Genomic DNA, 26,624 nt, shown 5'->3' on the forward strand with positions numbered 1-26,624 from the left:
AAACCAAAACAAACAAACAAAAAACCCAAAAATAAAACCAACCAAAAAAAACCCCCAAACCTAAACACTGAGCAATAGTGCCTCAGTGTGCTCTTTTCTGGTTTCCTGGAACTTGCACTCCAGGGATTTTTCCCAAGTTAAACACAGTATTTTTGGCCACACACACGGGAAATTAGCACACAGGGCAACGCACCCTGCTTCCTTCTTCCCCAGCTGTCAATCCTGGCTGCAACTTAACCCCAAGCCAACCCTGAAGCCATCCCGGCCAACTCCTCCATCCTGGCCCTCCAACCATCCCAGAGGCTCTGATCTGCTCCCCACAGCCTCCCTCCCTCTCCCCTTGACCCTGCAAACACAGCTCTTCCCCTGGCATGGCCTCAGGCACACTGCAGGACGTCCTTGAATGCATCCACTGACTTACAGCACCTATTTCCCCTTGATTTTATTTCCATTACTCGAAGGAAAACCTGTTCATAAGACACAAAAGCAATGGCCACACTGCACGCCCTCTGTTCTTCACACTATTTTAAATGAAATGGCTTAAGGATTACCATTGAGAGAGAGTTGGGTTGCAAAATCCCTCTAAGAAGGAAGTTCAGATTACGTACAAACTTTTATTATGTGTCAGGCTGATACACCAAAAGCAGGAAACATCAGCATGTTCAGTGCTACATCTCATGCCAGGCTTCTGCACAGATCACTCCCCTCCAAATATACATGATCACCAAAAAAACCTTTTTGGAGCTATTTTAACATGTAAATCATAGTGTGGAACTTCTGCCCAACACACTGCAAAAATGTAATGCTAAGTGAACAACTAAGCAGCTACAAAACACAAAGTATGTGGGGTTATGGCAAACGAGATAAACTGAGACTAGATCAGATCAAACAGTTTAAGTAAACTTCCTTCTTTACTAGGAACTTTTTATTCTGACCTCTTTTGGCTGTTTAAATTTTTTTCTGACCACATCAGGAAATAAAATACATTAGTGCCTTCTTCATATTGTTAGCATTTCAATAATATAATAGGAAAAAACCCACAAACACACACATACAAAAACAAAAAACAAAACCACACAACCAAAAAGTACTTTGAAAACAAGTTCTTTCTCTAATATACGGTCCTTCAATACTACCAAAAGCTAAGAGCCTTCCAAATAGTCAAAATATGTAAATTAGTAGAAATTAAATATCAGGTGATCTAGACTTGATGAGTTAGGGCTTTATAAATTAAACATAGTTGTGACTTAAGTTTTTTTGCTGTCATTTAAACTGTCATGGGTGAACAATGCTTTAATTCACACTTCTGCAACAAAAATAAAATCCCAGTACAGTACCCTCACCCTTCCCAGACAACAACTTCAAACCTAGGTTTTTTTCACATACACTTGAAATTCTCACCATTAGTACATAAAAAGCCATATAGGCTTCTAAGTAAGCCAAATTCCCATTTTTAAATGCTTACCTCTAACAAGGAAACCAATGAAAAACAACAACATGAATCTCATAAAGCAGAGCTGCAATAGTGCTGTATAGCAGGTGAAATCAGAAGCAACTGAAAATGTGAAAAAAGGGAAACATTCTTTTTGCCAGCATTTCAACTAACATTTTTACTAAATTTCTAGAATGAAGGAATCAGTCTAACATGGTATTTATTAGAAACAAGGTTGTCAAAATATGAGGTGCATAAAATCAGTGCATCAGTCTAATCTGCAAAATGGAGTTTATTTCTTTTGTAACTAAATTGCTCTGAAATCATTTGATAAATGTAAAAATGAGATTTGAACGAGCTGGAGTTTGAATAAAGAAATTAAAAAGGAAAAAAAAAAAATCTTTATTGAAACACTAATCAAAAGGCTCAGGAGAAGAATAAAAATATTCCGAACAATGAAACTTCTTTCATTCAGGTGGAGAAAATTGAAAGAAAAGGAAGACAGGGCTTCGAAAAGTCTTGTGAAATAAATTTTTACATGTAAAGGAAGATACTTAACTGACAACTGAGAAACTCCTTTCCTGTGCTGTTTCATGTTAAATAACTTTAAAAATAATCAACCTCAACCTCAGTCTCTGTTCAAATCCATTTAGAAGTTTAAAGGTTTAAAGAAACCAATTTAAAAATACTTTATTGCTTCAGTGTTTCCATATACAGTAAATACACAACTGGTAACAAGCCAAGAATACAAATAAAAAATCATTACAGTTCAACAGAATGGCATAGTGTCCCCAGTCCCAATCTTTAACATGAGTAAATCCTCAGTTTCTCCCTTTCTCCTCCCTGCCTGTTCCCGAGCTAAAAAAAAAAAACAAAAGAAACAAACAAGCAAAAAAACACTGGTCCTCATTCCAAATCAATTGGCAAGTTCCCTCCAGTTCATTACCTAAAAGTTAGTTAATCTGCTATTAAAATATTAATTAATCTAAAAGGGTGAGGTTCCACCAGAAGATAAGACATCTTTGCAGTAGCAGTCCTGTTCTCTCTCCCTCAATTGTCAAAACATTGAAAAAGATATGTTCTTCTCTACTGATTCTTGGTAGCTCACAGCAAAAAGCTATTGTAGAAGAGCAGTGGTTAGCACATCAACATTAAGAGAAGAAACATGCCATCACAACACTTTCACATATGGTATGACTTTATGAGGAAAATTGAATTCTTAGTCCACAAATTAAATAGTTTCCTTCAAAGTAAAAGTTTGAAGTCTTATTTTCATTAACATTATTTGGATAGATTTGTTATTCACTATGAAAGCCTTATACTCTACCTGTTTTAAAAAACACACATGGAAAAGATGAAAGGTCATTTTGCATTATGGTGGTTTACCTTCCCAGACCTGAACTGGTGTGGTCTCTTTTTAGCAAAGCATAAATTTCCATTAACACATTAAAGTAAGAAATAGTTGCCTAAAGCTAATGTATGGACAGACACTATGCGAGGCAGTTTTCAGTAGGAACTGGCAAACTGGACGTCCTTAGTTCTGATCTGAGAAGCTAAGAATAAATGCTATTTCAGTGTATGCAACTCCTCCTGTCATTTTGAACCATTTTTAAATTGTTAAGATTACAGATGGATAATACTGACAACTTTTACATGCTTAAAGCATTTATATTTGTTTTTAGAATAGTTCTAAGTTGTCCTTTAAAATGAACAAAATAAAAACCACTGTCCTTCTAGCTGGCAGCATTAGCTCCAACAATAAAAGCATAATTTTCCTGGCATAGCAGCAAATCCAGCAAAGAGAATACCATTTTTAATCTGAAGAGTTTTCTCTGCTCTGTACAATCTACCAATGTTCCTTATTAATCTTCTTAGTTTGCTCACGAAGACTCAACTTTTGTATTTTCCTTGAACATGATGAGCTGCTTCAGAAGCACTTCACTGCTGTTCTGACACACTTCTCAGTGAAGTCACTGGTAAATATTACCTTTGACCTAAGTGGGACCAGAAATAAGTGATGTGGAACACCTCTCTGCTGTTTCATCTGGGAGCTGAATTTAATCAAAATTTTGATTTAAAGAGTAAAACTAGTTATAACTATAGACAGGCTCAATCAAATCAGCAGTGGGAAACTCCATGCTAAGAGGCCCAAGAGCCACCAGCTTTCACACCTGCAAAACACCAAATATCTACCAAGCATCTGTACAAAGGGCAACCCTGCCTGTGGTTTGCTTTTGGGTGCAATTTTTCTGGCCCTTTTATATTAGCAGCTGTGAAGCCTATGAATGAGTAATAAAACAGCCAAACACAGCCAGGGGATCATTGCATGGACTTGACACTGGTGTGGTGCTGGTTGCTGCTACCCAGTGCCAAAAGTCACCAAGGGAATTCAGGTCACTTGGCTTCTCCATACAGACACAATATATGAGTAACATAGAGGAGTAATTATCAGAAGCCCAGCTTTGCAGGGGTGTAATGGAATTGCTTTAACTTCTAGGGAACAAAACCACTTTCATTAATAAATGCTTCAATCTTCAAGTAGGCAAGCCTGCAACTGGAACTTGCAGAAACTGCCTGACACAGTGCCTTCACTGAAGTCATAATATACACATTTCTCCATTACAGCTCAATCAAGTAGTAGACAGTGCATCACAGCTCAGGAGAGATTCAGTAGTACAGGAAACCAAAGTAAAATATTGTTCATTTGCATTACTTAGCAGCTATCTGTAAACACCAAGAGAGCCTAGCTAGTGTGCTCTATTAAATTTCAGCAAATTCTATATGACTTAATACTACAGGCATTGTGATTGTGCTTCCTTGACTGATACTAGTGATTATGGTACACTCTCTTCATATTTCTGACTAGAGCAGACACTGTGCTTCTCTGACACATAACCAGAGGGGATGTCCCTCGAACTATGAAATACTGACAGAAAGGCCACTCCCAAAATCTTTCACAGATTTCATACACAGTTCTGAGCAGCAAGACCCTGGCAACAGTATCAGTGTCATATGGGTAAATTAAGCATAAAATGCATACAACTAGTAAAGCTAATAACCCACATAATTTCTTATTGAATCCTGCCACTTTAATTTAAGGTGCTTTTTAGTAATCTCAGATATGAATGATAAGGTTGAATGGAGTCAACCTTGCAGAAAGATATGGCCTGAACAGTCAGCTCCTCTAAACCACCATTCACAGCTACCCAGAGTTAAGGCCACCCCACTTATGCTTCATGCAAGTACAATAAACAGAGGTCATCCACACCATCCAGCATAGTTCAGACAGGGCAAGCCCCCTACAGCCACAACAAGAGATGGCATCAGGACACCCACTTGTGCTAAGTTTGCAGAGGGCACACATAAGATAAAAATGCATCTATTTGATTCTTAACAATCACTTCATTTGGGTGCAAGTTATGCGGCAAGTAATGAGCCAGAGACATCTCCCATGCATCCACAAAGTGCACAGCAATTCCTGAGAACATTTTCCTCATGACAGAATCGAGCTGAAAGGAATACCAGTCACTGTTAAAGAGGCTCACTTCTGGCCCGAGCGCCTGAACGTTAGCAGTCCTGATGACGATTAAAGTCTTGGGGCTGCGATCCAGCAGTCGAATAATTGATCTCCGAATGTTCCTCAGCCGCCGGATGTACACTTCCACGGGGAAAGTGCTGAAGTGGGACCATATAGTTATGGCTACCACCGTGTTTCTCCCCCCCACGATGCCATCCAGCTCGTTGGCAATGTACCGCAGCTCACTGCTGAAGACTGTGGAGAAGCGAATGGGCGGCCCGTGGCAGCGGAACTTCAGCAGGATGTTGTGCTTCAGGTCCACAGACATGAAAGGCCCCACGTTCTTAGGACTCCCCAGGTTAAATTCCACGAGATCTGAAACACCAAGAGCATGCATCAGTGGGAGGCAGCATAGGAGGCTAAAACCAACAGCAATGTGCTAGTATCACAGAGCAAAAGTAGCAGCAGACAGGGAAATCTTAACATGATTCTAGGAACTCTAAGATGAAACAATGAGTCCTAGCTGTGTATTTCAGAGTGGAGTTCATGAGTGTTGAGATTTACAAGAGCACACTTCAGCTTCACAAGACTGTGAGCTTTTCCAAGCTTCACAAATTGCTTTCTCTCTTGTAAAAAAGGAATTTTTCAAACAGACCACTTCAGTCATTGTTACCCTGTGAAACCAGTGCTCACAGTGATCCCTTTGGCAACTTTAGAACTCTGTTATAAAGATTACTTCAGTTTGTAGGCATTAAGTCTCAAAGTCTGTGCTGCAACACAATTTAACTGATTTAGGGGTATGGGATGAGGGAGGAATATCAAATCAGCTACTGAAATCCTGTTGTTTAATTAAAATAAGGGAAATACATGAAAGGGCCTAAAACCTACCAATAGTAACAGAATTTGCTGCTTTGTTCTGAAGTCACTCATGTGCCTTACAGAGGCACCCTAAGTGATTTCTGCTATGCCCTTGGGTGGCCAACTTAACTCAGAGCTACAGCTGCAGAACTCGCTGGTTAAATGTTTTACAAGGTCAACTTTGCAGATATCTTGTGGCCCTATTTGCACGGCCTACGTGTTTCCAGTGCCTGCTCAAAGATTTGACAAACTGGCTTTCTGCCAGATTTCCAATGATGTTTTTTCCTTTCCACTTGCTTTGTTCTGTCATTGAATAACAAACTCTGTATCTGAGATGTGAAAAATAAAGCTTTGTAAGGACCTTTGAGGACAAAACCAACAGGCAGAAAAAAAAATAACCTGGAACAAATGCTGTCAGATATTCAAACCACTGCCTTATGGTAGAGTCGCCAAACAAGTGGATTACTTTTCCTTGTAAGCACTTGGTTATATCATCTGACTGGTTAAAATGATGTATCCATTGTGTTCTGGATCTCCACTGGTCTTCGTAATAAAAGCCAGATGGGGAAACTGCGGGATCTTCAGCTCTGTCCGTTCTACTTGAATCTGTAAGAAAAAAGTTATTTGCAATTAACACACAACAAAATTAGCCTCCATAACCTTCACAGATATATAGCCAGTCATGTATGAACATCTACCCTAGTGTAAGGCAAAAGAGTACAATGTATCACATATGATATGTATCACATATGATGCTTGATGTATCATACCTCTGTAAGCCCAAGGATTTGATACCTTTCCTATTTAGCAAAACCTGCAACTACTGACAGAGGTGGCTGAACAATTATAGTTTAGCTTGGCTTAAATTCCCAGAATCACAGAATACACTGGGTTATAAAGGTCCCTGCAGTGACCAGGGACATCTTTAACTGGATCATCTTGCCTAGAGCTCCATCAAGCCTGACCTTGAATATCTCCATGAATGACACCTCCACCACCTCTCTGGGCAACCTGTTCCAGTGTTTCACCACCCTCACAGTCAAGAACTTCTTCTTAATGTCTACTCTAAACCAACCCTGCTGTAGTTTAAGACCACTGCCCCTCGTCCTATTTCTATGTGCCCCTGTAAACAGCCCATAGGAGGGCACGGTATCCCTGAGGACCATGTAAAAAACAGCAAGCACCTGACACCTGTCACACTCAGACAGCAGTGCCCGGCGGCGGATGCTCGCAAAAGGCCTCAGCGCAGCGGAGCGGGCGGCGGGTCGGGCGGCAGGGGCGCTCCCGGGTGCCTGTGGGGCTGGGGAAGCCGCCCGTGAGCGGGGCGATGCTGTCCCCTGGCGGCCCCAGGCGGGAACAGCCCCTGCGCCGCGGAGCGGGGACCCAGCCCTGGAGCAGCGGGAATAAGGGAATGTCACAATTGAAATTCTTCAACGGGAGTTTTGTACGATCCCTGTGAATGCATGAAGTACCAGTCTCTCGTTCCAGGTATTTCATATTTCGCTCTGCTATCTAGCCCCTGCCCCTTTTACTGCCTGGGATAGGCAGTAAGAATGACACCAGGGAAGCTCCGTTTGGCAGGACTTGAAAGTTGAATGAGACGTTGCAAGCAAGGGCCAGAGATTACAGGAAGAGAAGCTGCAATCCCGTATCAGTCAAATATTGTCGTATGTTTCATAGAGTCAAAGACTCATAGAATGGTTTGGTTGGAAGGGACCTTAAAGATCATCTAGTTCCAACCCCCCTGCCATGAGCAGGGACACCTCCCACTAGACCAGTTGCTCAAAGCCCCATCCAACCTGAACACTTTCAGGAAGGGGGCAGCCACATATTCCCTGAGCAACCTGTTCCAGGGTCTCACGCACCCTCACACTAAAGAACTCTTTCCTAATGTCTAACCTAAATCACAGAATCACAGAACTGTCATGGTTGGAAAAGACCTCTAAGATCACCACATCCAATCTAAATCTTCCCTCTTCCATCTTAAAACTGTCATTCCTCATCTGATCACTACATGGGCTTGCAAAAAGTCCCTCTCCAGCTTTCCTGTAGGCCTCCCTTCAGGTACTGGAAGGCTGCTATAAGGTCTTCCCTAAACTTTCTCTTCTACAGGTTGAACAATCCCAACTCTCTCAGCCTGTCTTAATAGGAGAGGTGCTCCAGGCCTCCAGTCATCTTCATGGCCCTCCTCTGGACTCACTCCAAGAGCTCCATACCTTTCCAACTTACACACCAGAATGCCATATGGGGTAGTGTCAAACACTTTGCGCAAGTCCTGGTAGATGACATCAGTTGCTCTCCCCTTGTCCACCAATATTGTGACCCCATCATAAAAGGCCAATGAATTTTTCAGGCAGGATTATCCCTTGGTGAAGTCATGTTGGTTGCCACCAACCACCTCCACATTTTCCATCTGCCTTAGCAGAGCTTTCAGAAGGGTCTGCTCCATGATCTCACAAAGGTGAGACTGACTGGCTCGTAGTTCCTTGGGTCTTCCTTCTTTCTCTTTTTGAAAATGTAGGTTATGTTTCCTGTTTTCCAGTCAGTGGGAACTTCACTTGATTGCCACGACTTCTCAAATAAGATGGAAAGTAGCTTTGCAACTTTACTTGCCAGCACCCTCAGGAGCCACAGATGGATTTTGTTAGGTCCCATGGACATGCGCACTTTCAGTTTCTTAAGATGGTCTCAAACCTGCTCTTCTCCTCCAGTGGGTGTATTTTCCTTCTCCTAGTCTCTGCTTTTGCCTTCTGCAACTTGGGTGGTATAGATAGAGCCCTTGTCAGTGGAGACTGAAAAAAGCTGTTGAATATCTCAGCCTTCTCTGTAGCTGGCATGACCAGGTCTCCTTTTCTTAGTAACCAGTGCGATACAAGTACACGCAGCTCCTGTGGGGTCATCACATGTTCCTCCTTTACCACAAATGTATTCATATACCTACACTGAACAAGCACAGAGCTGTTCCCTGCACAAAGCCCAGCTGTGTGGAGTGGCTATGTTCAGGCAATAAAAACTTCTGCCCACCTTGGCATGGAGAATCCCCTGCAAGAACACTTCCTGCACTGTCCTAACTCACAGCCATTTGGAAAGCACACAATGACACAGCCAGAATCATGCCAGGGACCAGCAGATTTTGCCGGAGGGCAGATTTTGGCCTATTCAGAAGACTAGTTCAGAGTATACCCTGGGAAACAGCCCTTGAAAACAAAGGGGTCCAGGAGGGATGGACCTACTTCAAGGAGCAAATTTTGAAAGCACAGGAGCAGGCTGTCCCAGTGTGCCGAAAGGCGAGCTGGCGGGGAAGACGACCGGTCTGGCTGAACTGGGAGACTCTGAAAGAAATTAGGGTTAAGAAGAGGGCCTACCAATTATGGAAAAAAGGGCTAACTACTAAGGAGGAATTTAGGAACATAGTTAGGTCATGTAGAAAGAAAATTAGAGAGACAAAGGCACAACGTGAACTGAATCTCGCCACCTCTGTGAAGGATAACAAAAAGTCCTTCTATAGATACATCAACAGCAAAAGAAGGGGCAAGGAAAACAGCCATTCTTAACTGGACACAGGTGGGAATATAGTTGTCACAGATGAAGAAAAGGCTGAGGTATTTAACACCTTCTTTACCTCAGTTTTCAACAGAAAGACAGGTTATCCTGAGGACAGATGGCTTCTAGAGCTTACAGAAGGTAACAAGAATCTAAATAGCCCCCCTGTAGTCCAGAAGGTAACAGTCAGTGACCTACTGAGCTGCTTGGATCCCCACAAGTCTATGGGACCAGATGGGATCCACCCAAGGGTGATGAGGGAGCTGGCAGAAGAGCTCGCCAAGCCTCTCTCTATCATCTACCAACAGTCCTGGCTCACTGGGGACATCCCAGATGATTGGAAGTTGGCGAATGTCACGCCAATCCACAAAAAGGGCCAGAAGGAGGACCCAGGAAACTACAGACCCGTCAGCCTGACCTCAGTGCCAAGCAGGGTTATGGAACAAATCATCCTCAGTGCAATCACACAGCACCTGCAGGATGGGCAAGGGATCAGACCCAGCCAGCATGGGGTTAGGAAGAGCAGGTCCTGTCTGACCAACCTGATCTCCTTTTATGATCGGGTGACCCTCCTGGTGGATGAGGGGAAGGCTGTGGATGTGGTCTACCTGGACTTCAGCAAAGCCTTCAATACCATCTCCCACAGCATTCTCCTGAAAAAGCTGTCAGCCCACAGCTTGGACAGGGGCACCCTGTGCTGGGTTAAGAACTGGCTGGAGGGCCGGGCCCAGAGAGTGGTGCTGAACGGTGCTGCATCCAGTTGGCGGCCGCTCACCAGTGGTGTCCCCCAGGGATCAGTGCTGGGCCCAGTTCTGTTTAATATCTTTATTGATGATTTAGATGAGGGGATTGAGTCCATCATCAGCAAGTTTGCAGATGACACTAAGCTGGGGGGAGTGTGGGTCAGCTGGAAGGCAGGAGGGCTCTGCAGAGGGACCTGGACTGACTGGAGAGTTGGGCTGATTCCAACAGGATGAGGTTCAACAAGGCCAAGTGCCGGGTCCTGCACTTTGGCCACAACAACCCCATGGGGAGCTCCAGGCTGGGCACAGAGTGGCTGAGAGCAGCCAGGCAGAAAGGGACCTGGGAGTCTGGATTGACAGGAAGCTGAACATGAGCCAGCAGTGTGCCCAGGTGGCCAAGAAGGCCAATGGCATCCTGGCCTGTGTCAGGAACAGCGTGGCCAGCAGGTCCAAGGAAGGGATTCTGCCCCTGTACCCAGCGCTGGTGAGGCCACACCTCGAGTCCTGTGTCCAGTTCTGGGCCCCTCAGTTTAGGAAGGAGATTGAGGCCCTAGAGCAGGTCCAAAGGAGGGCAACCAGGCTGGTGAAAGGACTCGAGCAGAGACCCTATGAGGAGAGGCTGAGGGAACTGGGGCTGTTCAGCCTGGAGAAGAGGCAGCTCAGGGGAGACCTCATCACTCTCTACAACTCCCTGAAAGGAGGGGGTAGCCAGGTGGGGGTTGGTCTCTTTTCCCAGACAACTTTCAACAAGACAAGAGGGCATGGTCTTAAGTTGTGCCAGGGGAAGTTTAGGTTAGATATTAGAAAGAATTTCTTTACAGAGAGGGTGATCAAGCATTGGAATGGGCTGCCCAGTGAAGTGGTGGACTCTCCGTCCCTGGAGATATTTAAAAAGAGACTGGATGTGGCACTCAGTGCCATGGTCTGGTAACCGCACCGGTAGTGGATCAAGGGTTGGACTTGATGATCTCTGAGGTCCCTCCCAACCCAGCCAATTCTATGATTCTATGATTCTAAAAAGTACAGGCAATGGAATTCCAGTGCTCAGAAGCATCCTCTGGTAGATGCTTCATTAAAACACAGGTATAGCCAAAATCTAAGCACTCAAAAAAACCCAGAGTATAAGCCTCCTTAAACACCCGCTCCTAAAAGGCATTTTTAGCTTCAGTTCCTGTACAACATTCTGTGTCTTGCATTAGTAGATAATAACCTCCTTAGACCTCAGAGAGGCTGCAAAGTGCAAACCACTATTTTTTTTGTATAATACAAAGACTATAATAACAAGTACCACAGGAAAAGCCATTAGAGAATTTTATCTTTGGATGATTTTTTATATCAGGCAACTGGGGCTACTACTATCAGCCCTTGATAACAGCACTAATCCTCAGGAAATGCAGTGAGGATGGGGGGGGGGGGAAAGAAAAAAAAAAGGGGGGTAAAAAAAAGGGGGGGAAAGGGGGGAAAGGGGGGAAAGGGGGGAAAGGGGGGAAAGGGGGGAAAGGGGTAAAAAAAAAGGGGGGAGAAGGGGGGAGGAGGGGGGAGGAGGGGGGAGGAGGGGGGAGGAGGGGGGAGGAGGGGGGAGGAGGGGGGAGGAGGGGGGAGGAGGGGGGAGGAGGGGGGAGGAGGGGGGAAGAGGGGAAAAAGAAAGAAAGGAAAGAAGGGGAAAAAGAAAGAAAGAAGGGGGAAAAGAAGAAGGGGGAAAAGAAGAAGGGGGAAAAGAAGAAGGGGGAAAAGAAGAAGGGGGAAAAGAAGAAGGGGGAAAAGAAGAAGGGGGAAAAGAAGAAGGGGGAAAAGAAGAAGGGGGAAAAGAAGAAGGGGGAAAAGAAGAAGGGGGAAAAGAAGAAGGGGGAAAAGAAGAAGGGGGAAAAGAAGAAGGGGGAAAAGAAGAAGGGGGAAAAGAAGAAGGGGGAAAAGAAGAAGGGGGAAAAGAAGAAGGGGGAAAAGAAGAAGGGGGAAAAGAAGAAGGGGGAAAAGAAGAAGGGGGAAAAGAAGAAGGGGGAAAAGAAGAAGGGGGAAAAGAAGAAGGGGGAAAAGAAGAAGGGGGAAAAGAAGAAGGGGGAAAAGAAGAAGGGGGAAAAGAAGGGGAAAAACAGAAACTAAGTTAAATGAAAAGAGAAAAAAAACACCAGACAACAAAAAACATTTCATCTGAAGGATATGGAGAAAGAAAGGCAGGAAAGGCAGAAAAGCATGGCTGGCCTAACAGCAGCAGCCTATTTTTTGGTGAACAGCAAAACTAAATGAAAGAAATGCTGTAGGCTGTTTTCTGTTAAGACTCTATTGCTCAGGCCAATCTCTACCTTTAAAGTCTCCTATAACCTTATTAAAAAAAAATCTGAAAAGCTTTCAATTCAGAAGTAATTCTTTGTATACCACATCTTATTGCAGGCATAAAAAGCATACACGTAGATAAGGATAAGAAAAATTAAGAGTTTAACTTAATATGGACTTTATCTTTTTTCTGGTATACTGAGTATACTGAACAGAATTACGTATGATCCACAAGTGTAGATTCAGACACCTTGTGGTAACACAAATGACAATACAAATTGTGAAAATATGTTAGACAAAATTATTTACAAAGAAAAAATTAAGAAACATCACAGTTGGTTTTGCTAGTTTCATTTGAGTTTGTCAACAGTTATTGTAAGACATTTTGTATCTGAGTAAATGCTAGTTAAAAGAGACACTTTTGGCAAGAAAACAAACCTTAAACTACTTTTTGTCAAAAGGCTGATTTACTTATATAGTTTTAGATTAGTTATTATTAGTGCTAAACTTAAATTACAGTAACACCCAAAGACCTTCATCTTCTCAATACAAACTTAAAACTTAATTTCTATTAATTGCTAAGAAAACAATCAATTACCTCACACCTGTTAGTTATTTTTGTAAGTTTAATTATTAATTACAAACAAGAATCATAGAAAGTTCACTTTACCTGTAAATGCCTTGGGCTTAACAATCACTGAATCAGGTCCGTTGGAGAGTATCGGCCTTTTGATATTCACGTCACTTGAACAGAAAGTAATATTTGTAAAATTGACTGTAAAATTTGAAGGTAATATTAATTTCATTTTTTCTTGATGCACTTCAATTAAGTACACAGGATTCACACTCTCACTTCCTATAGCTGAATTCGTTCTGTATTAATTTCCTTGAGACCATTATCACTCTTCTGAAGCAGAATATAAAACGCCATAGCATGAGGACACAAATTTTGTGCATTTTACTGCCACAAGCCTACACAAAGCTATCGTGCTGTCAGAGGTCTGCAAGAAGTTTTAGAGCATTTCTCACAAAGATGGTAGAGCAAGGGACTTTTTACAAGGGCAGGTAGCAATAGGGCAAAGTGGAAAGGTTTTAAACTGAAAGAGGGTAGATTTAGATCTGGTATAAGAAAAAAAAATCTACAATAAGGGTGGTCAGACACTGGCACAGGTTGCCCCCTGTGGGTGCCCCCACACTGGCAGTGTTCAAGATCAGGTTGGATGGGGCTTGGAGCAACTGGGTGCAGTGGGAGGTGTCCCTGCCCATGGGAGGGGGGTTGGAACTAAATGATCTTCAAGGTCCTTTCCAGCCCAAATGATTCTATAGAAAATTTCCAGTTTGTAGTATGTGTACCACTGCTTGGAGACAACCCACTGAAAGAGTATGCTGCTGCAGAATCTCCCAGCTCTGCCCACTCTCTATAAGGGTTTATCAGAGTAGAACCCCAGCTGAGGTAGCTACTGCTTTCAGCCCTCAAAATCCCATAGCCTGCTCCACAGCATGCAGTGGAGGTTGTGGCAGTCCAGCCACCAGTTCTAGCTCTGGACCAGGCTAGGTGTCTCCTCCCTCTGGGACATGGTCCTCCCAGCTTCTGAGATCTCCAGCAACAAGGTCTCCCAGCAGGACAGTGGTTTGCTGAATACAGAAAAAAAGTTCAGCAACCTAAACAGCAGGAGACCTCAGAAGTATTTGTTTGTGGACATCAATGAATTCTTATCATTTTGTGTTGGACACCTATCACTACTGTACAGCTGTGGCACCAATTTAACACTAGGCTCTCATTCTGTCTTTTATTATTGTTTTGAAGAGAATCCTTGTCTAATATTTTTACCTATTTATGAAATAAATTCTTTGCCATTTTTCCAAGCCATTTCAGTGAAGGATGTCAGAGTGGAATGAAAGAAAAGAAAAAACAAACACCCCCACTCCCCTCCAAAAAGAAGAAGAAAAAAAAAACAAACCAAGAAAACCCCAGAACACACACTCCCATTTGAAAACATCACCATCAGTATCTGCCCTATTTCACAGATGAACTGCTGGAGGCACAGAAAGTCAGAAGTAGTCCCAGTTAAGAACTTGATAAGAAATAACCAGAAAATAATTCCACTGATACTTACTTTTGATTTCTAGTCTTCAGTTACACACATGCACACACACTTTTCCTAACTAAACTATTTGGAGCAGTGGCCATACTGCCAAAACCCTTCCCTTCAACACTTTTTTTGGAGAGCAAGGCAGTAGCCTACAACTATCATTCTGACACTACACTTCCCCTAATTTCAGCTAAGGCAGTCCTATCATATCTACACTTGCACTAAAAGACCTATTTTTTAAAAATGCTGAACACAGAAGAAAAGGATGACTGTGAAAATAATTTAAGCTGACACGTTTTGTAACACAGAGATTATTTCCACTTGCACAGGTATAGTTCAGCAGTTTGTTGCATTTTCTTCATGAGTGACTTAAAATTTTTCCTAAGTTTTGAAATTCATACGGAGTGCAACGAGGAATACTTTGCATTACATATAACATGACTTTTTCTGAGGATAAAACAAGTTGGTATTTTGTGTAAAAAAAACCAAACAAAACCAAAAAAGCCCAAACCAACAAAAAAACAAAAAGTAAGTCAGACTTGGCCAAAAACACATGCCAAAGTACAGTTATTGGTATTGCAAGCATAGACATAGAAACCAAATTAAGGAAACAGTTCCCAAGACCACAACCACATTTAGACAGCATGCTCTTACCAAATTTAGCAGATCCACCAGGGTTGAATTCAAAGCAAAGAGAGAACTATACTCCAAGGTTTTTTACTTTAAAATTATTATGTTCTTACACAGCTGAACAGAAGCGAGCATTCAACAACTCTCATTGAACACCAGCTCCTGCAGATACACACTTCCTCTAAGACAATGAGATACATACCTCCCCTAAGACAATGTTATATTTCACCAAAAACATGGAGTTTATCTTTAAAAGAAAGTTACTTGACTATATATACATGAGTGTATATATATATATATATATATATATATATATATTCAACTATATACCTACCTTTGGAAAAAGAGGCTTTCCTCTTGAGTCAGAAGACCTTTTTGATATCCACCTTTGGCATGGCTGATTCGGCTGGCACAGGACAGTTTTCGAGGCTTGTAACAGAACCATGGCTCACCCGTGTAAAGATCTGTGAAGTTACAGACAGGCAGATCTCCAGACAAGCAAACATTGCACTCAGTGGTCTCTGAATGCCTCCCAGACTTGAATGAGCTTTTAAAATAGACCCTATCTGGCCTTTCTTCTCGTAAACGCAGGAGGACTTGGATTGCTTCACTCGGATGGACAAGTGACACAGAAACTTTGACCTCTCCTGGCCAAAGCAAAGTAAAGAAGACTTTGTAAAGGCCATTATGGCAATCTACAACCCTTCCTGTTGCTCCAGCTTTCAGCAGAGGAGAGTGAATTCGTGCCTGCAGATAGTCTCCACCATACTGCTTGGGTTTTCCTTGGAAATCCTTCATACGAACCAGCACTTCCAACTCATCGCCCACTCTGAAGAGCGCGCTGGGTTTCACAATCACAAAGTCACTATGTGCAGGGTCTGTGCTTTGTCCAAATGCAATTTTGCTGTCAAGGGGTTTTGGCCACTGTATTGCAGCAAGCAAAGATTCCTGTTCAGCCTGTTCACTTTTGGACAAAATCTGCTGCTTATAACCACAGTAAGGCTTCCTGGTAGTTTTGGTTGTCTGCGATCGAGAATTGCGGACACTGTCTTCTGTTATCCAATTTGATCCTGAGATTGTGTTATCATCCAGGTGCTGGGGAGAAAAAAGATTACCTGAAGCCGTGCTTTTAAACACTACGAATAATGAGTGCTTTGTCAAGAAACGATCCCAAAAACTAGGCTTTGCTTCACATAGCTTTGAAACTGACCAAAGGAAGCAAGTAGAAGACACAAATCAATTACCCTGACTGTGGCCTTTTTGAGAAAATAGGTGGGCAACCTGTAGTTATGCTGCTCTAGCAAAGAGGTTTTTCTATAAATCAGGCTAAATATTTTCTGTGACAGTATTCTGGCTACCGGTGTATTCTGCAAATATAAGCAATGTGAAAAAAAAATACAGAAGCTCATATGATTAAATAGTATATTGTAACTCCTGTTTAATTTTCTTACTGCAGGAGCATTTTAGTCTTTGAGCACAATGAAGTCTAATAGCTGCCCAATATCATGAAAGGAAAAAGGGTTTCTTTGAGACATTACACTGCAGCTGAACCTGATGCACTCCCTGCACATGCCCTCTAGAGAACTCTACAGCACGTAGCAGCTGCAGTCACTTCTCTGGTCCCACTCACTTTGCTCCTTATCCAATTATCTGAAATGTGAGTTTCTCTGTAATGTACGGATAGAAAGAACTGAAGAAAGGAAATTAATGCTTCAAGGGTAATGAATTTATGAACTGGCAAGCAAAATCATGTACAAAAGCCAGGTCTAAGCAGACAGAAAAAAAAGTGTTTATTTAAAAAAACCTATACCCAGCTTCTGCTAGAGCCCAATTCCCAGCATTTACTCTGAAGACTTACTTATTGTTATATACCTTTCTTGGTCCATTTAAGTATCACCTAGAGCACATGTACATACTAAGCAGTTTCTCCATGCATATTTTATTTCAATTTGCCAGCATACTAATGTAATTTGAACAACAAAGAGATCCTATATACTTTCCTAGAAGAAAGGTAAACCTAGCAAGCAATAAATAGGCACAAGCTTTTGAAGCCTGTTATGTAAGAAATTGGTTTTGATCAGCATAAGAGGATAATAACCACACTAGGATCTAGAATGGATACACAGAACCTTTTCTGTTTGATATCCATGTTAACTATAAAACCTGAAATTGTAAATTGCTACATTTTAGCTATAAATTGTAAATTAACAGGTACATACAGATACACAAAATTTATTATCACAACAGAAGCTTTTGCTTCACATTTCTACCCAGGATTTAACAAATTTTCCCTGAAGGCCATCTGAGGTTATTTGTAATTATTCATATTTTCCATCACAGTAGGCAAAAATGACAAGATACTACTGCACGTTATTTCTATGAATCCAGTACATTTCAGCCAAAACTGAGAATGATTCTCAGGCTACTAAAGTTCTACTTTATATCCTGTCTACATACATTCTTGAATTAAGCTGAGGTTGTTTTTTTATTTTTGCATAACATAACAGCTCCTTCCTTTTGCTTGCTCATGCATATATGTAACACAGAAAATACAGCACAGAAGTATTTTTAAAAGTCAGCTATATATTTTGATGCATTCAACAAGCTGGTCACCATGCCTCAGTTAGCAAAAATATTTAAGTATTTTCCTAAGGAGAGGTGGAGACGGAGAACACATGTTTCATTAATTCTTGTGTTCAGTGTAAGGTCTCAAGAGCATGCTTCTGTATTTCAGTAGTTACTCAATAGTTGGTACTTAAAGAGGGAAGGAGGGAAATGGAAAAAAATATCCTTAAAAATGAGAAGAGAGATGGCTATCTAAGGTAGCCTTTAAGCAGACCTATCACTATTTTTAACCTTCTATAAATTTCTTCAGGGGGTTTAATCCAGTTTTTCTGTCAGAGATATAGAAGATATCATTTATGGCCTTCTGTGGAGAAGGGCACAGAGAACACCAAACCAAAAAAAACATAGATTCATAAAACAGAGCAGAGACAATACATGATCTCTCTAAAGCAGTCCACCACCTACACAGCCTTTTTAGTAAGGCACCAGGCCAAAGCTTTTCACTTGTTTGCAACTGAGGTCCTGGACAAGAGCTGCCACTTCAAAACCAGCATGTCCATGTTATGACCCAAAAGTAGAACTGATACACCACAAGTATTTCCACAGTCTTCCAGGGAAAAAAAAAAAAAAAAATCTCTACAAAGGTAGAACCAGAGCTTTGACAACTTCCTGAAGGCCAATGCTTTCTGAAACATCCTTGTTCATCTTAATGCCTCCTCCCAAACCCAAACATTGTATTTGTATTATTCTGTATTATTACAGAATTGTAAGTTTATGTGTGAAAGTAAACTACATCACATATGCACAGGAGAAAATATTACAGTAAATCCATTGGCCAGTTATGGCAGGGAAAGTTTCAGTCAATTAATATAGCAAAGATCCTTGACTGGAAGAGAAAAGCTTTCAAAACAATCTTTCTTTCTTAAGTGCTTTCCAGGCCCATCCCCAAACAAGTGCTCAAGCTCTCCTGTCCCTGTGGATACATAGGGTTTGCCCTAAAGCAGATTAATAGCTTAGTCTGTCCCTGCTCCATTCCCGACTCTGCCTTTCATTGGCATTTCAGAATCTCTGGCTGATACATGTTGAGAAGTTGTACTGAGCCCATGCAGAGCTACAGGTTCTCCAAAATAAAGTGAAATTTCTTTGAGTGGGACAGATAAAGAACATTTCTCAAGATTTCTCAATAGTCTTCTTCATTTATCTTGTGATACATATTATTTTAGCTTTTAATACATTTTCCAATTTAAATAACACTTGCCTTGAAATTCTTATTTCCATGTAGTCTCCATTCAAAGTGGATTTTGAATGCAATTCCCAAGGGAGGGTTGTTTTTTGGGTTTGGTTGGTTGTTTTTTTTAGGTTGTATGTAGCCAGGTTTGTTGTTGGTTTTGGTTTTGTTCTGCTTGGACATCATTAATATTATTATTATTCGTTGCATTCGGAAGTTACCCAGAACTCAAATGTGATCACAAAGTAATTTAATGGATGTCTGCCAAGTAAGGCAGGCAGAACAGGATGGATTACATGTCAATTAAGCACAAGCAAATCCACAAGCTGTTCCTGGTACATGAAAGATGTCTCAGAAATCACAGAATCACGGAATGTTAGGGGTTGGAAGAGACCTCGAAAAATCAAGTCCAACCCCCCTGCCAGAGCAGGGTCACCTACAAGATGCCACATAGGAAGTCATCCAGGAGGGGTTTTTAATATTTCCAGAGAAGGAGACTCCACAACCTCCCTGGGCAGCCTGTTCCAGAGCTCTGTCACCCTCACAGTAAGAAAGGTTTTCTTCTATTTATGTGGAACCTTCTAGGCTCAAGCTTGTACCTATCACTGAAAAGAGTCTGGCTCCCAGCGCTCACGCTTTACGTATTTATAAACATTAGTGAGGTCACCTCTCTTTTTCCTCTTCTCCAAACTCAAGAGACCCACCTCCCTTAGCCTTTTATGTCATAAAAAGGAAAAAAAGGAGCTGTATTTTGAGGAGAATCGATGAAAGTTTCAGCTCAAACAACTCAGCTTTTGGCAGAATCACCGCCAATTAAGCAAAGAATGAGATGTAATATTTGCTCTCAAAAATATTCAAGAAGGGTTACCGGATACTTGGTTAGATGTGCAATCAACACTTGCCCTCAATTAAAGGTAATAATGTTGGTTGCTGACAAAAATTGTTATTATTTTGAGGTCCCTTCAAACCGTTAACATTCTGTGACTTCAGTTGCTGATTAAAAAGTAGAATTTCATGTCAAAGTCCAGTATCTTCCACCAGCTGTAACTCATAGCTTGGCCTGCTACAGTTGGAACAATTGCTGTAAAGCTGCATTAGAGAAGGAAACATCACAGGAAATCCCCTGGTCACTGTAATCAGGAGGCAGGGGCAAGTTCCTGTTTGCCCAATAGACAGTCTTAATTTGCACAGCAGACAATATTTGAAACTGAACAAATACCACTTATTGAAAGGTCAGTCACCTTATTTTTAGTGATTTCATACTCCAGGTACTTTAACCCTATTTGTTGTCTAAGACAGGTATGGGACAGTTCACTGTTTTTACTGCCTTATAGCATTGAGTGGGTGCTAAATTGCTCTGTGTCCCAAAGTCAGTCCTAAAAAGCCATCACCTGACAAACAAATGTCCCAGCAATAATCCCCTAATAAGATGATGCAATTTTTTTTTTGTAGGTACTGGTAATAAGGCAGCAAGAATAAAAAAAATTTTACATAGCTATTTTGTTCAGTTTCAGCTATTTGATTCCACACATCTTTATCCTTGCAAGAAACTTTCCCTCTCCTGCTATACTCTTTTCTAAGTTCTTTTAAATGCAAGAATGTTCACAACCACTGCTGAAGATGTTCTGTTGCTCTAGAGGCAACTGGACAAATATACAAACTCTCCTGTACCCTAAAGGTATGATGTTGCTCCTCAGCATCAACTTCGTGAAAAATTATTGCACATTGGATCTGCCTGGCTGCATTTGCATGCAAAATAAAACAGAACCACAATTCTTCTGGTATTATAATGTAGTATTCATCTGTGAACATCAAGGGACAAGTTATTCTATACTAACAAGCAAATTAAACAATAAGCAAAATGACCACACTAACTCAAACCAAAGGTCCATCAAATACAGTATTTTGATTTCCAGTAGTTTCCAACAGAAGGTATGTGGGAAAAGAATACAAGCCAAACATGTTGTGATACTTCCTCCTGAAGACTTCATCCAGTTGCTAGCACTTTATAGCTTTGAGACTTCTTAAATACTAGGGTTGACATCTTTTAAGATTTAGTATCCTCTAAAGGATTTTTATTGTAGGAATTCATCCAGACATTTTGAATGTATGCTTTTAGCAGCTGCACAGTCTTACCACAAGGGCTTCTGCATCTTTACTGCAATCCATAAAATAACCACCCCTGCTTCCTTGGAATTCAGCATCTGCTGGTTTTATTTAATGTCTTCACTAGTACTGGAAGGTAACAAACATGCTTTCTTTAATTATTGATCCTGTGCCACTTGTAATTTCAGATCTCTCAAACATCTTCCTTGCCCTTATCTGAACCTCTTACAATTCAACTATATTCTTTTGGGGATGATGGGATTTTACATACTCTCTTCTGGATCATTTCATTTGGGAATCACTACCCAGGAGGATGCTGCACTGGATAGTCTGGCCAGGCAGCCAGCCAATGGATAGGGTCAGTCGCTGGAACGGCTCCTCGATGGTTTTGTTTGTCTTGGCTGTAGTAAGGGGTCACCAACTAATGCAGTTTGAAAGTGATAAGGAAAATGAATAAATATGCAGGTCAGAGAAAAAAAGTAAAGGAAAGGCAAAGAAAAGTTGCATTGGTACAGGCTGGAGATTAACTAGCTAGCTAACAGACAGCTCTTTAGGAAAGACCTAGGCATTCTGGTGGGCAGCTAACTGACCATGTGTCAACAGCATAGAGTTGTGGCAATGAATTAGTAAAAGCATATTCAGCTGAGAGAGCATAGTGATAATTCCTTTCCACTTGACCTTGGCAAAGCTATACCTAGAAGACTGTGCCTGGCTCTGGACACCCAGTACCACAGTGACACTGAAAGGACCAGCAAAGAATGCCTGAGATGATTAGGGGACTGAGATAAATGACAGAAACGAGACATTAAGGGCACCAGACTATTCTTTTCTTACGATTTTTAAGTCCAGAGAAGACGAACTGAGGATCTAACTTCAGACTTCCACTAGCTAGAAGGAAGTCAGAGAGGAACTACAGTCTGTAGTACACAGTAAAAGGACAAAAGGCAACTTCCACCTACACATAAGAGAAACGTTTCTGGGAGGGAGGGGTGCAGCAGTGCAACAGATTGTCCACACAGGTTGTGAACCGTGACCATCACTGAAGACTGTCAGAGTTCAACTTAATGATGCACTGCACAACCCAAGCTAACTTTTAAGTTAGACTCTGATGAGGGCACTGGATTAAATAACTCCAGACATCCCTTCCAGTCTGACTTTTTTTTTTTATTCCAAATTGTAGCTAAATGCAGTCAGTCACAATTCTAATCTTACACACAGAAAGAAACAATGTTGCTCCATCCCTCCTGAAGGAGAAGCAAGCTCCACTTACCTCCAGCTGAAAAAAATTATGGACAAGCACCACAATAGCCAGTACTGCCAGAAGCAGGCAGAAGATCTGCAATCTGAACGAGTCACGCCACATTGTCCATTCAGGTCTTTCCCTCCCATGTTAGATGCTGCCATGACTTCCATTCACCACAAACATGAATGTCATTTCGTCTCAGTAATGCACATGAGAATTCAGCTGACTTCCACTTCATTCCTGCAAATGCATGTATAAAAATGATATTAGGTCCCCAAAAATATTATTAGTAAAGTCGACTTTAACACTGAAAACATACAAATGGCAGAACTTTGCATGGCAACAACTGGTACAAAAGAACTGTTAAATCAAGACAGACTTTTGTGGCATTAATCTGAACAGTACTATTTTGTTACTTAATTCTCTTGGGCATGTCAAGGTAAAACCTTATCATAAAGCCAGTCTCACCTGTATTTGATTAAAAAACAAAACAAAACAAAACAAAACAAAAAAAAAAACACAACACAAGAGTGCAAGATTTCTTTCTGGCAACCAAAAAACCAAAATAAACAACCACCATCCTACTGATCCATTAAACTACACTATCACCATCCAGCCATCATGAGCCCAAAACTTCCTGCAGAAACTTGTGTTTTCTGACCTCTTCCTGTTTACCTGATTAGAGATCCCAGTAAATTGTTATTAAACACTAAGATCTGAAGCAAGTATGGATAAGGAAAAGATATTTTTCTGGGGAAAGGGAAAAAACAGCTGTAACACCCATCAGTAAACAGGAAATATCTAAGAGTTGGATGCACTGAAACTTAACTACAGAAATTGTCTATAACATTAGACTACACCCTCCCTAAAGCTTTTGTTTGGTTGGCTGGTTTTAATCATCCCTTTTAGATCATGTACTCTTATGCAACTCTATTAGTAAAAAAAGTAAACTTCCAGAAGAATGCAAGGTGTTAGGTTTTGTTTTTACTGTTTGTGAAATCTGTTATTTTTTAAAATCTAACACTAGTCATACTTTTAATAAAATTTAACTACCATGAAATATATTTCTTCTTTGAGGTTGCTTGATAGTTCATCTGCAATAAAATCAGACTTAACCATTGATAAACAGCTCTCACAGCTTAATGTTTCTTCAGTTTGGCTCTGCCTCCTTTTTTTAGAGGGACAGTTCTGAGGGAGTCATTTTGCAAGCGAAAATGGTACCACTCTTGCAGAAGGAGAATCTCTAAACTTAGAAGCAGACAACAGATGGCAAGGAGAGACAGTCAAAAGACACCAGTGTTTTCTTCAAACCAAATATTCTCAAAGCAATGTTATTCACATGACCATTCACCAAGTGCAACAACATAATCAAATAATTAGATAAACTTTGTATACCTTCTATAAATAGAATAATTGAAAAACTGTACTGTTTATTAAAGCTGTATGAAGAATGGTATGTAAATTTAAATTAAACATGATACATTGAATATCAAAATTAGCTAATTAAGTAATTCATTAAATTAAAATGAAATTAAAAAAATGAAATATATTACTGGCATAACCAGGACAGCCTCAAAATAGACTGCATGATATTGCTTTACAGGGATTATGGGGATTATAATTTTAAATGCTTTGCTGAGAATGACAGTGACTCTATTTCTAAAAAAGTGCTGAAAAAGCAATACAGCCATTAAAGTAAAAGCCCCAAAGCGACAAAATGCAACACCACCAGAGTTTTGTTGGAACAGTTCTGCACTAATTTAAGTCATCACATTTTTGTAAAATACCAACTCAAGTTTTAAACAATGTGAAAATGAATATACATTAAATACTAATTTAGGGCCATATATAACTGTTTGAAGAACAGAAACAACTAGAGACAAGGGGAATTTCCAATTTTGCTGCTGAGAGTCACTGAAAAGAATATGACACTGAAAAGTACAAGAACGTGATTGAAGGCCAGATAGGGTACTCACACATCTTTCTGTTCAAACTTTTTTCAAATTTTTCTGTATTTCTAACAATGACACGTGTTCTAAAACATTCCAATGTTCTGGTTTAAAGCTTTCTTTATACTGAAGGCCCTAATATACTTCCCATTTCATCATCACCGAAGTAGTTCATTTTTTTTAATAGATAATGGAAGCACACAAGTACACCAAAAAGCCTTAAATTTTTCCCCTATCCTTGGAGCACTGTGTGAAGCAAAAGGCTGAAAATAACCTTGGAATCAATACAGGAGAAAACCCCCAAATCAACTATATATACATATGTATAAAAATATTTTTAATAAAATCATATATATTGGCATTTTGCTTGCAGTTAATAACACGGCAGTTAAGACTTCTTAAGCATAAAATTAATTTTGTGCTTCTGCAATAATCCAGGAATTTTTTTAAAGGTATCCGTTTTTTTTTGTTTTCACTTCACTGATACACCTTTTAATTTTCTTCCATTTGTTAAGTATGCTCCTCTCACCTTTGATATTGCAATGCCCCATTTTACCCAAGGTTAAAAACAAAAACCAGACTAGTTACGTTTTAATAAAAGCTGTTCCTGTTCTCTCACATACAATTACAGGATTTGGGATTTTTTAGTTTTGATTTGTGTGTGTGGGTGGTGGTGGTGGTGGTTGTTTTTTCCCAAGTTGTTACGTACTGTCAGCTCTCTATCCCAGTATTTCTCCAAGCCAGCAGTGTTACAACAGCACGTTTTAGGGCAGCTACTTCAAAGAACTGGCATGCAAGCCACTAAAGCAGAGGAGCCACCAACTCTGGCGATGTCAAAACCACTTGATTGAGGCACAGGCTTTCCAAGCGAGATTCTTGCGTTGCTGCAGTCACAGATAACCAGATTTGCTGCCTTTCTGTCTGTTTGTTTGTTTCTCCCCCCCCCCTTTTTTTTTTTTTTCTTCACTGATTCATGTTTGCTCGCCAAAGAGGGGTGCTCAGAGCCCCTCCAGCACTCTGACATTCAGAGGTCAGCACAGATCACCGGCAGGAGCTTGGCTTTGCTGCAGCTCCCTGCAGCAGCTCTGCTCTAGGCAAACAAGTCCGCTCTCAGAACGCGGTGCGGGCACTGCCCGACTCCGAACTCCGCGGTTAAGGAATACGCATCCACACGCATCACTGAGGGATAGGGGTGGGGAGGAAAAAACCAACTACAAGGAAAAAACCAAACCAAAACAAAATCACCGAAACCCAACCAGGAAGTACTGCTGACGGCGATGTAAACTGTAATCCTGCCTTTTATTGCTTTATACTTCTTGTAGCCCGACCCGCAGCGTACCGTACCTTCGAAGCCCGCTGCTCGGCAGCCCCAGGCAGAAGCCGCGGGGCCGGCCGGAGGGCCCCGACTGCCACGGCGGTTCGCGCCCTTCGGGGGAGCAGCACCGGAGGCTGCCAGCCCCAGTCGGCACTCCTGCACCGGCAGGAAGCACCTTCAGCTGATACGGAGGTAAAATCTGAGTGAGGCAGCCAGCGAGGCTCTGAGGGCAGGCGGGCCCAGGGACCCTGAGGAGGCTGAAGCAGGACACCGGCCAACCCCGGGAGTCCTCACCTCAGCCGGGCAACCCGCCCCCGACACGACGCCCCTAACCCGAGGCCGCCGGGCCTCCCTGCAACAGCCCCGGCCCCCGCTACCGCCCTTCCCCAGCGTCCCCCATTGGAGTTTTTCCCCCGCCCGTCATCCCAGCCCCGCACACCGCAGCCGCAGTCCCCCGCCTCCGAGCACACCGCGTCCCCTCACCGCAGCCTCCGCCGCTCCCCCGGGCCAGGCGGCGGCCTCGCCCCCGGCCCGGAGGCGGCTCGCTGTTATCTATCGGCCCCGTCGCCCCGCCTTCCTCCCCGCCCCCGACACGAAATGCCGCCGCTATGGCTCCACCTACCACGCCCTCCCCGCCATCCTGACGGTGTCCGGTAACGGTCCGCCCTAACGGCCGCCGCCTATCCCGGTCCGCAGCACCACGGCACCGGCCTGGGAATAGAGCGCGGGCCGCTGCTGGACAGACCTGGACCTGGACCTGGACCGGGCGGGGGGGAAGCTGCCGGCTGAAGCTGGTGAGGTTTTTACAGCGGTGGCTACGCTCAACTACACTGAAAAGAATCGTGCTAAGAGGAAGAACACCTCCCAAACTGCACGCATTTGTTTCTGGGTATCCGTCTCATCGAGAAGGGCGCTGGATAATGAGAAGGGGAAAAAAAAAAAAAAAAAAAAAAAAAAAAAAAGAAGTCCCTGCAATTTTTGAGCAGATGAAGCCCCAAAGAAACCAGGAAGCCCAGATTTACAGCCCGGGTGGTGGTGCCGGTCTACCGCTACCCAGCCCCAACCCTAGTGTAGAGCAAAGGCTCTGCTGGGGGGAACCATCCCGGCTGAAACAGCGCTGAGGCTGAAGGT

At 42.1% G+C, this 26,624-nt stretch overlaps 1 protein-coding gene across 1 annotated transcript; it reads right to left on the reverse strand.

Annotated features, from left to right (window-relative positions):
* Nucleotides 1-594: 594 nt before the first annotated feature.
* Nucleotides 595-22,396, reverse strand: NXPE3 (neurexophilin and PC-esterase domain family member 3). Its single transcript, XM_071758112.1, has 5 exons — nucleotides 22,257-22,396; nucleotides 15,422-16,182; nucleotides 13,035-13,108; nucleotides 6,207-6,413; nucleotides 595-5,324 (listed from the first exon to the last, which is right to left on the reverse strand). The coding sequence occupies exons 1-5, from the start codon at nucleotides 22,347-22,349 to the stop codon at nucleotides 4,774-4,776; spliced, it is 1,686 nt and encodes a 561-aa protein (XP_071614213.1). The 5' UTR covers nucleotides 22,350-22,396; the 3' UTR covers nucleotides 595-4,773.
* Nucleotides 22,397-26,624: the final 4,228 nt, after the last annotated feature.

This window comes from Heliangelus exortis, chromosome 1 (genome assembly GCF_036169615.1).
Source record: "Heliangelus exortis chromosome 1, bHelExo1.hap1, whole genome shotgun sequence".
Taxonomy (NCBI): domain Eukaryota; kingdom Metazoa; phylum Chordata; class Aves; order Apodiformes; family Trochilidae; genus Heliangelus; species Heliangelus exortis.